Below are 14,124 nucleotides of genomic sequence, written 5' to 3'. Positions count from 1 at the left end.
GGATTACTTTTTTGGGGAAGTAATCAGTAATTAGTTACTGATTACTTTTTTCAAGTAACTTGACCAACACTGATAATGAGTGACAAAATTTCTTCATCTGTAGCACAAAACTGAAACATGTTACTGGCATAGTTTGGATACTATATTCATTTTCTGTAGTGTTGTCTTCAGGACTAAGAAATGCTGCTTTATATGCTATTATATTACATATTTAAAACACAACACAAAAGGGGCAAAAGCCTCTGTAACATCAGCTTTCAATACATTCAGACTTTCATTATATATAGTGTTTCACCCAGTACATTCAAGTTTCATTCAATGTATTCAGACTTTCATTTAATGTATTTGAATTTCACTGAATACACCCAGACTTTAATTTCATACTGTGTATTCAAGTTTCTTTCAGTATATTTAAGGTTCAATCAATCAACATATTCAGACATATATATATATATATATATATATATACATATATATATAAAATTGCTTCATAAAGGGTAGAGGGAAACACAGATAGATAATAATAATAATACTAGACTGCATTTATGTAGCGCTTTTCGAGACCCTCAAAGCGCTTATGTAGATCTCTACAATCTAAGACTTGATAAAAAGATAGAATACATACCTGATATTTACAATGTGAACTGTGCCATCATTAACATGATTTAATGTAGTAATCCATGTAACCTCTTCCTCTTCATTACAGCAAAAAGCATACTGAAACATTAATAGGGAGCTTCATGGGCTTTTTATTTCATTACAGAATATTTGTCTTTCGAGAGCAAAAATGACAAAATATACTCATTCAGACAATACACAACTTGAATATTGTCATACACAATAAATTTAACCTACCTGTAAGATTCCATCGAGGATGAAGAGTTTCATGAAAAAGAAATCACCGTTAACAGGTCCTTGGTCCACATATAGTATAGTTCCTTGGGCCACAGTGGTTTGAAATCTCACAGTTATGTTGTTGAGAGTGCTGAGGTCAATACCTGGAAACTCCAGGTATGAATTCCCAAAATAATGAAGGTAGCTTGAATCTAGGACATAAAAAAGAAAGACAGATCAATTGGGAGGAAAAGGTAAAGGACTGAAGTTTCCTGTAAATTCCACTGAGAATCTCGACTGATCCCTGAAAAGAGGATTTTCATTTGGTTCCTCTACAGGGAGGTTTAGTGCATGGAGTAGGATAAAGAAAAGGCCCTTAACAATTTTAAAGATTCAAGAATGTGACACCTGAGCAGGGCAAGTGGTTGCGCCACTTCTACTATGGACTTCCTGTTTTTTCTGCCTATGTTGCTTCACGAATGTAGATGCAATCTTTGCAAAGAGATGAGAGGACAGTCAAAAAAGATGCAAAAAGTGAATAATTACTATTTTGAAAGCAGATGAAAAGACTTTAAGGACTCTTCAAATATTTTCTCTTTCGCTCACTGTACACTCATACTATAAATAGTCTTATTTGCCAAAAAGCTGTGAAGCATGCAAATGGCACTAGATTAGGTGAAAAAGGAGTCTTGGCTGAAATGAACATATTCATACAAGTTTATTACATGCCTCATTTTATAGTGGAATAACTTGGCTTATATCATCCATGAGAATGGGCAATTATGGGGTATTTCAGTAAAAGTTCCACTGCCCGCAAGCTTATTGGGGGTAGTGACGCTGACAACTTTAAAAGACTGACTGAGACTGCAATTGGAGAAAAGCATTAGGGTGCTCATGCTCAATATATTTCTCATTTGAAGGAAATATTGGAATTTGTTGCAGAAAAGTCAAAGCCGAGAGCCTGTTAAAATGAAAGGCGTTACTGGATGCACCTGTCTCATACTCTATTGGCTCTCATCTTAGTTTAAGAAAAATATTATACATATAAAATTTTAAACCAGAGCAATCAGACACTCCTTTAAAGTTGTTGCAATGATTAATCGGGCAGTTGCAAGTGAGACCTTTATCAATATTTGTTAGACGTCAAGTCCTAATAGGCCAGACATCCTTTGATCTGACAGCTTGCCCCTTAGGACATTTGGCAAACAAGCTAACCTAAATACCTCCATTTTCTTTCAAGAGAAGTATGGCCAATACCCTGAGGAAAAACACACGATAACATAAAGTAGGAATTATAAGGAACAGACCTACTGCGGTGTGTGAATTAATGAGGATAAATGCATGCAGCAACAATGCGGTGCTGTCTACTGCTTCATTCCTGACAATAGGGTTTGCCAATGCTGATGATGGAAAATTACCCCTCAGAGACAAAGCTATTCATTAATTTTAAAGCCTTGTTTAGTCTGATGTAGTCTTTGATGCAGTCTGAGGCTGCTGCCAGGAGGCAGTATCACGCCTCATTAGCAGTTAGCTTCAGTCTTTTCCTTCAAAGGTCTCCTGTTTTTACCACTACCTTACACTCTCATACCAGATGTTTTTTGGGGTTTTTAATGCGAATGCCTCAAGTAACCAGTCATGCTAAATCTAAATAGTAAATGTACACAATGCAAACTATCTTATATTTTCTCACTTTCATATCCTGATAATGCACCACTAGGTTTCTCTTTTTAAAAAAAAAAAACAAACACAGTTAACATTACTGCTGACCAAGCAGTTTGCCACTTCTGGGAATATTGGTTGATACAAATCTCTGAGATCAGATTTAATTAGGGCCCGTCTTAATACATGACCATAAAGGAGGTTAGAAAATTGGTATGAGTCATATTTAATGTAACATAGAGTGGTGGAGCGCCATGTTGCAGCACAAAGTGTAGGTGGAAGCCAGACAGGTTAAAGCAGGAGATATTCAACCAGGAAAATATATTTGGAGTAAATGTGAACTTAAGATCACTTAATAGGAGGATAGACTCTGGGCGGTGAGAATTAATTGATATAGACTTAATGTCCCATTTATTTAAAAAAGGCAGGATATAAGTCCTGTTTGGTCCCTGATTTATTGGCTAAAGTAATAGACTGACTGATTGAACTTGTCACAGGACAGAGATATAATACTGCTGAGGATCATTCCAGGACCTCTGCAATTTCAGAGCCCTGAGGGAACAAAAAAGGTCATTGTGTACTTGGGAAAACTGGCTGAAAATATCTTATATTCAATATACCTAATACAAGAAGACTTAACTGAATATATTTACACTGTAGACAATAAATGAATCCTGTAGAGAATAATTCCTAAATATAATGCGTTTTTAAATGTAGTGTCTAATTATATCTGTGTTGTCTGGTTTTAAAAATAACAGATACAATTACACCAATGCACTGCACTGACAGTTACTGTACAGAAGCAGAGGCCATAAACTAGAGTTGAAATGATAAATTCAGACACTGCCTTTTTCATCTTACTGAGCCTTTCCTCCATGAATATTCATAACTCTGCATATCTTGTGAGTGTCAATATGACTCACTGGCAAAGCTGTGTCACTGAATATATCAGAATAGTTATAGGCGTACTTACCATGCACCGTCATCTAAATTACAAAGAAACTGAGAAAAAAGAAAAAACAACCCAAAAAACAAAACATAAACGCGTGGCACTGAGAACAAATGCATGTGCGTTAAAAGGAAGATTAACAAGGTGACTGCCTCGAGACAGGCACTGCATGTTTGAAGTGATTAACTTTTCACTCATCAAGTTGATTTTGAGGAACTTGAGTAATTTCAGTTTTGCTACATGTGGCAGGAAAAGATAACAGCCTCACCTGTGCTGTAGTGATCACTTCAAGGAAAGTCAACCAAATCGTGGCTTAGCGGCAGTAAGCCTCCCTCCACCAGCAGTGTCCTTTCTAGATTCTCATCAGTTCTCACACTGTAGAGAATAAATACTGTGGAGCTCATCATTGCACGTGGAGCGAGAGGGGGAAAACATATAAATAAATAAATAAAACCCTGAAGACAATCACCTCATTCTGGGAGGTTTACTCATTTTTTGTTGCTAGTACTGCTTTGAAACTGAACTAAATCAAAATAAAGATGAATATATTTATCTACTGGCAATATTAATAGGTTGTTTAATTTACCGGAAATTCACTATCCACTCTATATTTAAATTCCCATTGATTTCATATATTTGAGAGGTTTGGGGAGTAGCTTTAAGTTTAAAGGAGCACTGTCTGAGTCTATTTCAAGCATCACCAAGGGCACTGCATGTGTTTAGATGGTGACCTAGTTAGATAAACTCGTGAGTTTCTGGGTCCCCTTACTTTAAAACTTATTTACCTTCATTATGCACGTATCGCATGTAAAAGAGGTGGTCGGGTTGGTTTTTTCTCCACCGCTGATTGGTGTTTACATTTAACCCCTTCCAAACTAACGCACGGGACGAGGGCTGGATCAGGTGCGGCAGGGAGGACTCCATTATGTTTGGCCCACAGTGATTTTCAGAGTGCCGCACTGAATTGGTTCAAGCTTGTCTGTGTTCAATAGGTGTGTTTTACAGTTCTGTGAACAGTTTCAAAGGGAGACAGACCTCATCTGTCACAGAGTGACAATCTGCCCAGTGTTCCGAATTCCTCCCCTCACATAGATGACTGAATCCAATACCAACAATATATATCACATTGTGTTCTGTGTCGATCATTTGAGTGTTAAAGGATATAGCCCGAAATAATGATTGGACTTGTTACTCTTTGAAATGACTGTTCTCAAATAAAAATAGAAAGGGTACTTCAGTGGCAAATGCGGAACTAGATTTCAGCAGGATTTATTTTTCCACCACAGCTGCACAAAGTATAACAAGCTCTAAATCAAACCAAATATATCATCGCCTGCTATGTTCCAAAGACTCTAAAAATCACATTTGGAGTGCCAGCTTAGTGGGAGTCTCCCTGCATTGGAAACTGGCAAAGCTTGTGTTTGGTAGGAAGGACAAGGGAAGGATAGATTTGTAATTTGTCAGAAAACCAACCATCAGTACAAATTAATTGCTGTAATGGTTTATCATTTTAAATAATTTAATGTCACTTTTCAAAAGACATAACGTTAATGGAAGTAATAGCATAGTAATGGGAGCTATGACTCGATTGAGAAGTGCTAATTTAAGTTGATACACTGCCATATTTGAGTAGAACTGCCATTAAGATTCCATAGCGTAATATCTGAGTCTGTGCATTGAGCTCTAAATATAAAATAATACAATAAAACTCATGATCATATGGAGTTGAGGTTCTTTTTATGAAAAGAGCCACAAGAAAAGTACGTAGAACCATCCTAAAAATAAATAAATAAATAAAAATCCTACCATTAGGACCAAAAAGTCAGAAGATTAGAAACCAATTTGAACAGAAGCAATAAAGGAAACTAAATGTTTATAGCCTTTCACAAACAACTAAACTGCATTTGAAGATTATTAGGATACTGCAGCATCCATCTTCATCCATCAGAGCCCAGAGGAGTACTCAGATATTTTACTTTTATTTTAAAAAGCAATATGGCAGTGTCAAATTACTTCACTATAACTAAGGCCTGCAGATAAGATCACATGTAAAAATAAGAAATGATTTAAATGTTCAGCAGCTCCTTCCACTCTACTGAGATAATACGTTTCTACATTGAATCACTTTATTATATACTCACCGGTCACTTTCTTAGCTAGATCTGTTCAACTGCTTGTTAACACAAATAACTAACCAACCAACCATATGGCAGCGCTCAGTGCATTTAGGCATGTATATATGTATAGACGACCTGCTGACGACCCTATTCTGACTGAGCATCAGAATAGGGAAGAAAGGCAATTTTAGTTAAGTCAAATGTGACATGATTATTGATGCCAGATGGGCTGGTATAAGTCAGAGACTGCTGATCTACTGGGATGTTTCTGCCCAATCATCTCTAGGATTTACAGAAAATGGTCTGAAAAAGAAAACACATCCAGTGAGGAATAGTTCTGTATGTGAAAATGACTTGTTGATGCCAGAGGTCAAAGAAAAATGAATAGAAAGATTGCTTCAAGCTGATAGGAAGGTGACAGTAACTCAACCACGGTATGCAGAAAAACATCTCTGAATGCACCTCAACACCTCAAACCTTGAAACAGCAATAGACCACAATGGGTGCTACTCCTGACAGCAAAAAACAGGAAACTGAGGCTGTTATTCCCACTGGCATTGCCCATTTGGACAACAGAAGATTGCATGGTTTGATAAGTCTCGATTTGGGCTGTGACATTCGGATGGTAGAGTCAGAATTTGCTGTAAACAACATGAAAAAATGTATCCATCCGGTCCTCAACGGTTCAGGCTGGTAGTGTTGTAATGTAATTTTCACCCCCTTAATACCAACTGAACATTTTTTAAATGTCTCAGACTATCCGAGTATATTCCAAACCATGTCCATCCCTTTCCGATCATAAGTGTGCACATCTGGTATCTTGAAGATGATATTGAGTTCACTGTGCTCAAATGGCCTCGACAGTCACCAGATCTCAATCCAACAAAGCATCTTTGGGATGTGGTAGATTCACATCAAGGATGAGTAGTTGACAAATCTGCAGCAACTGTGTTATGCTATCGTGGGAATATGGAGCAAAATCTCTAAGGAAAGTTTCCAGCACTTTGTTGAAGCCGTGAAGAATGAAGGCAATTCTGAAGGCAGTACCTAATGAAGTGGCTGGTGAGTGTATATGTTAAGAGGTTAAGACTGTTCTGCAGTTTCCACTCACTCGAGTCAGGGTCACATGACAAATGAGAGGGGTTGCGATACAATTAATAGGACAGGAAAGAAGAAAATGCAGCTTTTTTTCCTTTTAAATGAATAACAGAATTATACATTTCAGTTTTTAGACTTTCATGTTGTATCCTTAAGGATGAATTTACATGCAGCTATGTGAGGGAAGTATCAACAACTCCTACTATCTAAAACGCATAAGAAACCACTGGCTTGCTCTTTCGCGATGCATTTTTCATAAACTTACTGTGTCTTATGTTTATGTAAAATCTTTATCTGAAAAGTAGCTTGTAATTAGAGCTGTCATATAAATGTAGCAGACTGGAAAATACACTTCTCTCTGACATGAGGAGGAGTATTATAAATTCTACATCTTCACTGACTCCCGCCGCCGCATGTCCTCACATGAATGCACAGAGCCGTCCATACCTGTGGACCCCTCAGCTGCTGGTGCCGGGAAGAGTGTCGGCATCGGCACTCTGGGTGTGGAGCCGCGAGTGATGTTCTCGACTGCAGTCGCCAAGGGAACAGGATCCATAACAGGAGGCAGGCAGCTGACCTTGTTGATGCCATCTACACAGGAAAATGCTTCTGGACACGGATTCAGCAGGCAATCATCATAGTTGTGCTCACAGTTACTCCCCTGTGTATGTGGAGATGTGGAGATACTAAGTGGAATGTAATGTTTACAGCTTAAATAATAAAAGACAGTGCTATTATGTAATAAAAACAAGACGGTTTAAACTAAAAACAAATGCTAGTAATAAACCAACAAAGTCAGGTTATTTTATAGGATTCAAGTTGCCCATACAGTGTAGCAGTTACAAAATACATAAAGTGGTGCATTTTAAAAAAGCATTTACTTTTCCTGCATTGAAAATGCAGAGAAAAATGATTAGAGCATAAACAATAAAGACATCTAAGTGGTAAAAGGATTCAAGAGCTGAAGGTGCAGGATGGTAGCTTTTTAATGGGGAAAAAAAAGAGAAACACCACAACGTATAGAAAGGATAAGGTGGAGAGCCTCACCACAAATCCAGGACGACAGAAACAGGTGTAGCCATAGCCTGGATCATTCTGAATGCATATCCCCTGGTTGCAGGGCTGTGGAAGGCACTCATTAATGTCATCCTCACAGTGAAGGCCTGTCCAACCTGCCAAGAACAAAAGCCCACAGAGTGCCGTGGTGAGCCCAGGCTCTCCCACTTCCACCCTCTGAAGTGAATATCAATCAGATTCTCTTACATTGATTTGCTTCTTTTTGGGTTCACACACATACATAGACAAGAAAAGGCTTTCACTAAAGAGTAAGATGCCACATACATTTTAATGAGCCAAGGCAGTATCGTCTTTTTATCACTGTCTTTTTCAGTACTGTATGACTACAAATTTCTCCCTGGAGAAAAAGGAGATGACTTTTGAATGGCTTTGAGGTACAGAAACTATGTAGGCAGTAGGGTAACCTTAAGTGGCAGTTTGTGCAGTCTCTTTTAATCAAATATGTGCATTTTAGAAGTATTAAGGTGGTTTTCATGTAGTAAACTGGACTCTAGCACCTATCAGAAAAAAAGGCTTTTAGCTTTTAGTTCACTTTAAAACATGACGTCTTATTTAAGGCCGTAGTTTAGTAATCTTGCTCATGAGCTACAAAGGTTGCCTGCAAAAGGTCTTACAAAAGGGAAAAAAAATGCTTTGGTTGCCTCATTTAAAAAAAAAAAGATTTGAGAAATTCACAGGATATCTGAGTGACTCACCTGGCCTGCAGTGGCAGATGTAGCTATTAATAAGATCTTGGCAAACTGCTCCGTTGTGGCAGGGAGCTGAGCAACATTCGTTAACATCCACTTCACAGAAATCCCCCGTGAAACCTGGTGGACAGCTAAGAAAACATCATACTTTAAAACCTGTGAGGCTGTCTCACAGTGCTGTCACTTCCTGCTTGTGGGTTTGACACGCTGTATCCTAGAACTGCTTTTGTTATTAGTTATCAAACTTTTTCAAAATTTTACAGTTTTGAACAGAAAAATACAACTTTGTGCATTTCAGTGAAACAGAAATAAACCAAACTACTATTGTACTCATCATAGTAATAACCAAAGCCCTATATAGAACGAATCACCCCATTTCCAGCATATTAGACGGCCCATTATGCTGGAAATGAGCATAATAGGGCTGCTTTAAGAAGCACACTCCTGACTGCCAAAGATGCTGTTTATAGTTAGATGAAATCAACCCGGACTTTCCACAAGTATTCATTAATTTCTTATATAAACCCAGAAGCTCACTGTGACAGAGGAGACCCTTTGCCAGCACCGAGATGTTGATTAATAACAATTTATTCCACAATAATAAAAGGGAAACAGTAAAAAAGAATGACAATATTTCGCACTAGAAGTCTGCAACACACTCACATCCTGATACAGCTGGTTTTGGCTAAGTGGGTCTGTTTAGGGAGTTTTAGCAAATCTAATGTTTGTCAGCATTTGGTGGCCCCCGAGCAGTCGGGGGGCCCAAAAACAGATGAGTGAGATTTCTGCTCACAAGCTGCTTATATAACAGAATTACAGGGGCAAAACAGGAGGAAAAAAGATTCACGATGTACCCCTTGATCGGGATCTCCACCAAAATGTAATAGGTTGTTCATTTGGTCCTCAAAATTGCTTCACTGCACAACTTCTAAAACTCCACCATAACCACTGTGTGTAATGGCTGCACATCATAGTATTTGTTTAGATTCATTGATCTGATATGTCAGTCTCTGGTGATAATAATAATAAAATAATCCCCTCTCCCATGGAAACAAGTTAGAGTGAATGTCAGTTGTGAGGAAGTGTAAGAAGTGGACAGGCTTGTATGATGTCAGGCAAGTAATCCCGCTACAAAAACATAACCTTGGTCGAGGTAAGCTTGGTTTCTAAAGAATTCCAAAACACTCGCTGCAGTGCATAACATCCACAGATACTCAAAGTGATAATACGAAGGTGTGGTAGTTGTTTGACTTGGCTAATTACACAGGATAAGCTACACCTCAAGCAAAGACGGGTAACATTCAATTCTGCGGCTGTCATCTCTACTTGCTTTAAGATTTGTACAAGAGCAGTCATTTTCCAGATGAACAATGAGCTAGATCGTGCATCAAAGCTACCCCGGGCCAAGGAAGCCCAAGGTCTGCTGACTCGCATGGATTCCCAATTCACAGTCGCCACACCTCAAACCCACTCAACATCTCTGGGAAAAAATTTGATAACAGAAAATGTTATGCATCCACTGAAAACTGTTTCAGTGGATGCTAACAAGTGTATGTTGCGTTTACGAGGCTCTTCTGTTACAAACTGCTGTCTATAAAGCCCAGTCCATGTAATCATGTAACAGTAGAAAATGGGCAAACGGTTTAATGCGTGACCTCTTGGATGACCATCATTACAGAGAGAATGGAGTGGTTTTGAAGCCCATTTCCTGAGCAGGTGAACAAGTGATGCTTACCACTTTGCACATAGCATGCAAATATAACAACCCTCTGTAATAGAGGTACTTTGGACAAAAAAATATTGCATGACTGATTTAATATTTAAGCCCATCATTCAGTGTATTAGCCTAATCAAGGCCTTTGTATTCAAGTGGAAACCCCCACCCCAACCCTAGATAAAAACAAAATACGCTTGGAAATGCACTAACAACTGTAGCAAATCCACATGCTAACTTTGGAAGTGACAATTATACAACTAAAAGTCGCAGATAGAGTTACTTTTGTGGCTGATTTTATTTAATATTTGCAGGGGTTTCCCTTTCAGACGAACACTTTTTGTTTCTAATACTTTTGTGATATAGTAAGTTTTAACTCATTTTAAATGCCGTGGGGAGGTGTTCTCAGAAATACACCTGTGGATGGCTTAAAGCTGTGAATGTGGTGGTAAAACATTGGAGCTTTAAGCTCTAAATCCTATGACTTTCCAAAACATTGACTGTGGAAGACTCAAATTAACTTGCTCAGGTGGGCAAATTAGCATTAGTACGCAACAGCAAAACTGCTTAGATTGGAGTGTAATGTTCTGCAGGTGAAATTAGCGGATCAAAAAAACCCGACCCAAGAAGTCATCTGCAAACCAAAATCTTACTATGTAGGCAAATTTTTCATGTTTCTCTTCTGAAGCAGTCTGGCAATTCAGATCAATGAGGGGCAGCCGCAATAGAATCATTCTATTTTTGATGTCCATCCCTGGCAATTATCCACTGCTTCTGACACCATTGCCTCTTGACACTCCAAAGAAATTTACACTCCTAATGACGAGCACCACAGTCAAATCAGACACAAAACAAGACACTCTTATTGCCGGCATTAAATTTAGTGCAATTTGCAGTAAACTGCATGCCATAAACTTTAATGAATCATGTTTGTGTGAGTCTTTTAAATACTTTCCTTCCAAATTGTTATGGAGCTCTTACAAATATTGTCACTGCATCTGTTTAGTAAATCCCGACACGAGCTTTTTAACACCAAAAGAAGGCCTTGGCTGGAACAGACAATTATTAAATCTGGTTCTTGAAATGTTTTTTTAAACAGACAGCTCTGACCTGCATAAGCCTACGGGTATTGAAATGCAAAATACTTTCATGTGGTAATTGTTTAAGGTGGTGAAATGCACAGGATAAGCTACACCTTGAGCAAAGAGAGGTACAGTCCTTTTCGCAGATGCCTTTCCTACCAGTTTAAGGTCAGATGGCGATGCATCAGAGTTTCTTATTTCTTTGACTTTAATATTTACCCGCAGCTTCGCACAACTTTCAGGAAAAAAGACAGAACGCTGCACACATTAACACATTTATGTCATTAACACATGGATTTGGCTAGGAATAATATTTCATGTTATTCTGCACACCCACAGGTCAGCTGTACAGTTCTATACAGCAGACGTGTTCGTAATAAAGCAGCCTGGCTCTGCATAAGTAGAAGTGGGTGTATAGACAAACTTTGCCCTTAGTGTGCACATTTATCTGTGAATGCACGATATGCATTGCCTCCTTGCAACATATATGCAAATAAACCTTAAATGAAGGGAGCGTCGTAAAAACTGCTGCAGCGAGGCATTTTGCAGTTCAGCACCTCAATATAACGCTCAGAAAGTGCGGCAACATATGTAGAGTTGTGGTTGTCATTGTCACATAAATCATGACAGCGAGCATATAGCAGCACATCAGCGAAAGGTTAGACAACGTAATTAACTGCGAGGCATTCAGGGAGCGGCTGTGTCAAATCGGCACACTCTTACTACATACACCTTGTATTCAGATACACTTCATCACTCCAGGGATGACATGCCTGCAATTAAAAAGTAATGATTCATTTTCTACCGCTGCACTGTGAGGCAGAACAGATGTAATGCAGCGCTATAATTCTGAGACAAGATACTTTTAATTTTTTTTTTTTTTCACAGATCAGCAAAATTGTGATGCTGATGTTTAGAGTCAGAAATGTAATTTAATATTTTGAGATATTTAACCTCTGTTGCTGAAGCTGCCCACTGTCCATGAGCGGTTCAATAAGCTCCATTCCCTTAAGCTTTCTGGCTTCGATGGTGCGCTAGTTAGCCAGAGACACTAATGATTGAAGGTAACATTAGAGTATGTAAACACACAGTCCAATACTCCTTTCAGTAGCGCCACACACAAATCATCAGAGAAATTCAAAGCTCGCCAGGGCTGTCACGCTTTGATATGGTTGTATAGCTATAATAAGGTCAAGTGCAATTCACTCGAGGGGGTTAGCAAATGGTCGATTACAATCTGGGTACGGTGGTTTTAGATGTCAGTTTAAAAGCAATGCATGTGAAACATTCAGTTGGGTAAAGCTGCTGCACATTCAACTTTCAATAACTCCATCCAAGGACGACCTTTCAACGTCATTTTATCAAACACTTCAAAATAAATAAATAAATAGTGACCAAGCTCACCTGCATGTAAAGTTTGATCCTTCACCATCACTGCAGGTGGCTCCGTTAAAACACAACGAGACATTAAAAGTAGCGCCTTCGCAAACATCTATATCCTCCTCGCAGGTTTTCCCCGTGTAGCCGACCTGACAGAAGCACGCATATTTATCGATGAGATCGACGCACGAGCCTCCATTCAGACAGGGACTGCTGGCACATTCCTGTCAATGAGAAAATACCAAAGATTCACATGAACGAGACACTGTGGCAGGAAGAGCTTTTTAAAAAGATGCAACCATAAAATACATGTTTGTCGATGTAAAGCTCATGAGGGGTGATTAAATAATGAAAAAAAAAAACCTTTTGATTAAGAATGAATTGTTAGTAGTTAAAATGCAGATGATCAGATTATTGATTCAGCAGAGACCTTGGTAGCAACTCAATGTTTTATCGCTACGGTCCAGCACAAAGCTGTGGTTTAGATCAATTAGGCATTAGACTAAGCAATTCCTTTTTATCGGGTATTTGCACAATGCTCACATGATCGCGGTAGTTCAATTCACTTATCTTGTAGGAATGTCAATAAAGTTAAAGATACCGAAGGCCACACCACCTCAGAGCTTACAATATTCTCCTGACGTGTCGCTACAACGCACAGCTGCTTTATTAATTACACTCAACTCACATCGACGTTCGTTTCACATCTGCTGCCGGTCCATCCAGATTCACAAAGACAGGTGTATGAATATATTCCATCGTCACAGCTGAGAGAGCCACAACAGACAGGGTCAGAATTGATTCATCAAAATTATACTAGCGTGCAAAGTGAACTAAAAAGCATTTATTTGTGGAAGTCTTTTGCAGTATAGTCCATACAGAACCCTTAGAGACGGATGTAATCTTTCTAATGAATTAGTAATTCACCTTCAAAAGAATTAATGACTATAATTTAGACACCACTGAGACAACCTGTAAGTGCATTACATTAGCTCTTTACAACATGCGACATATGTCTCCACTCACTGCGCTGGCAAGAGGCGTAATTATAAATGATTCCATGCTACTGCTGCACAATTTGCTGTGTTTCTGTTTTAAATGATGGAGAGAAAATATGTACCTTCCATGAAGGCAAGGCGTTGACATGCATTCATCAATGTTGGCCTCACAGCGGAGCCCTGTGAAGCCACCCGCACACAAGCAGTTGTATCGATTAGGCGCATCAATACATTTTCCACTATTCTGGCATGGGTTTGAAACACACTCATCAACGTCAACTTCACAACGTGGCCCTAAGAAATGAAATATATGTTAGTCAGAATTGTTTTATTAGAAAAACTTATTTTTTAGTTCTTCAGTACTCCAAAAGTTAGACACACACACACACACACACACACACACAGAAGCACAATATGCATCTTTTTTAAAATTGGAAAAGTAAGTTTGATTTTGTCAAGTACTCATGTAATATATCAAATCCTCTGCTGTTTGCCATGTGCTTCTATGGCAGAGAGAGAGTTTATCT

At 38.6% G+C, this 14,124-nt stretch overlaps 1 protein-coding gene across 2 annotated transcripts in view; it reads right to left on the bottom strand.

Annotated features, from left to right (window-relative positions):
- The window catches only part of eys (eyes shut homolog), a 167,693-nt gene that overhangs the window by 78,078 nt on the left and 75,491 nt on the right, over positions 1-14,124 (bottom strand). For both annotated transcript variants that reach the window (XM_005915494.3, XM_005915497.2), the window contains exons 28-35: positions 13,720-13,891; positions 13,288-13,366; positions 12,624-12,823; positions 8,430-8,554; positions 7,705-7,829; positions 7,105-7,318; positions 856-1,046; positions 626-717 (exon numbers count right to left, since the gene is read on the bottom strand). In XM_005915494.3, coding sequence (XP_005915556.1) covers positions 626-717; positions 856-1,046; positions 7,105-7,318; positions 7,705-7,829; positions 8,430-8,554; positions 12,624-12,823; positions 13,288-13,366; positions 13,720-13,891 — 1,198 coding nt within the window. The remainder of the gene's footprint in view (positions 1-625; positions 718-855; positions 1,047-7,104; positions 7,319-7,704; positions 7,830-8,429; positions 8,555-12,623; positions 12,824-13,287; positions 13,367-13,719; positions 13,892-14,124) is intronic.

The sequence above is a fragment of the Haplochromis burtoni genome, unplaced genomic scaffold (assembly GCF_018398535.1).
Source record: "Haplochromis burtoni strain Fernald_Lab_line unplaced genomic scaffold, NCSU_Asbu1 Contig_12, whole genome shotgun sequence".
Taxonomy (NCBI): Eukaryota; Metazoa; Chordata; class Actinopteri; order Cichliformes; family Cichlidae; genus Haplochromis; species Haplochromis burtoni.
This window is presented reverse-complemented; position numbering and strand designations above follow the sequence as displayed.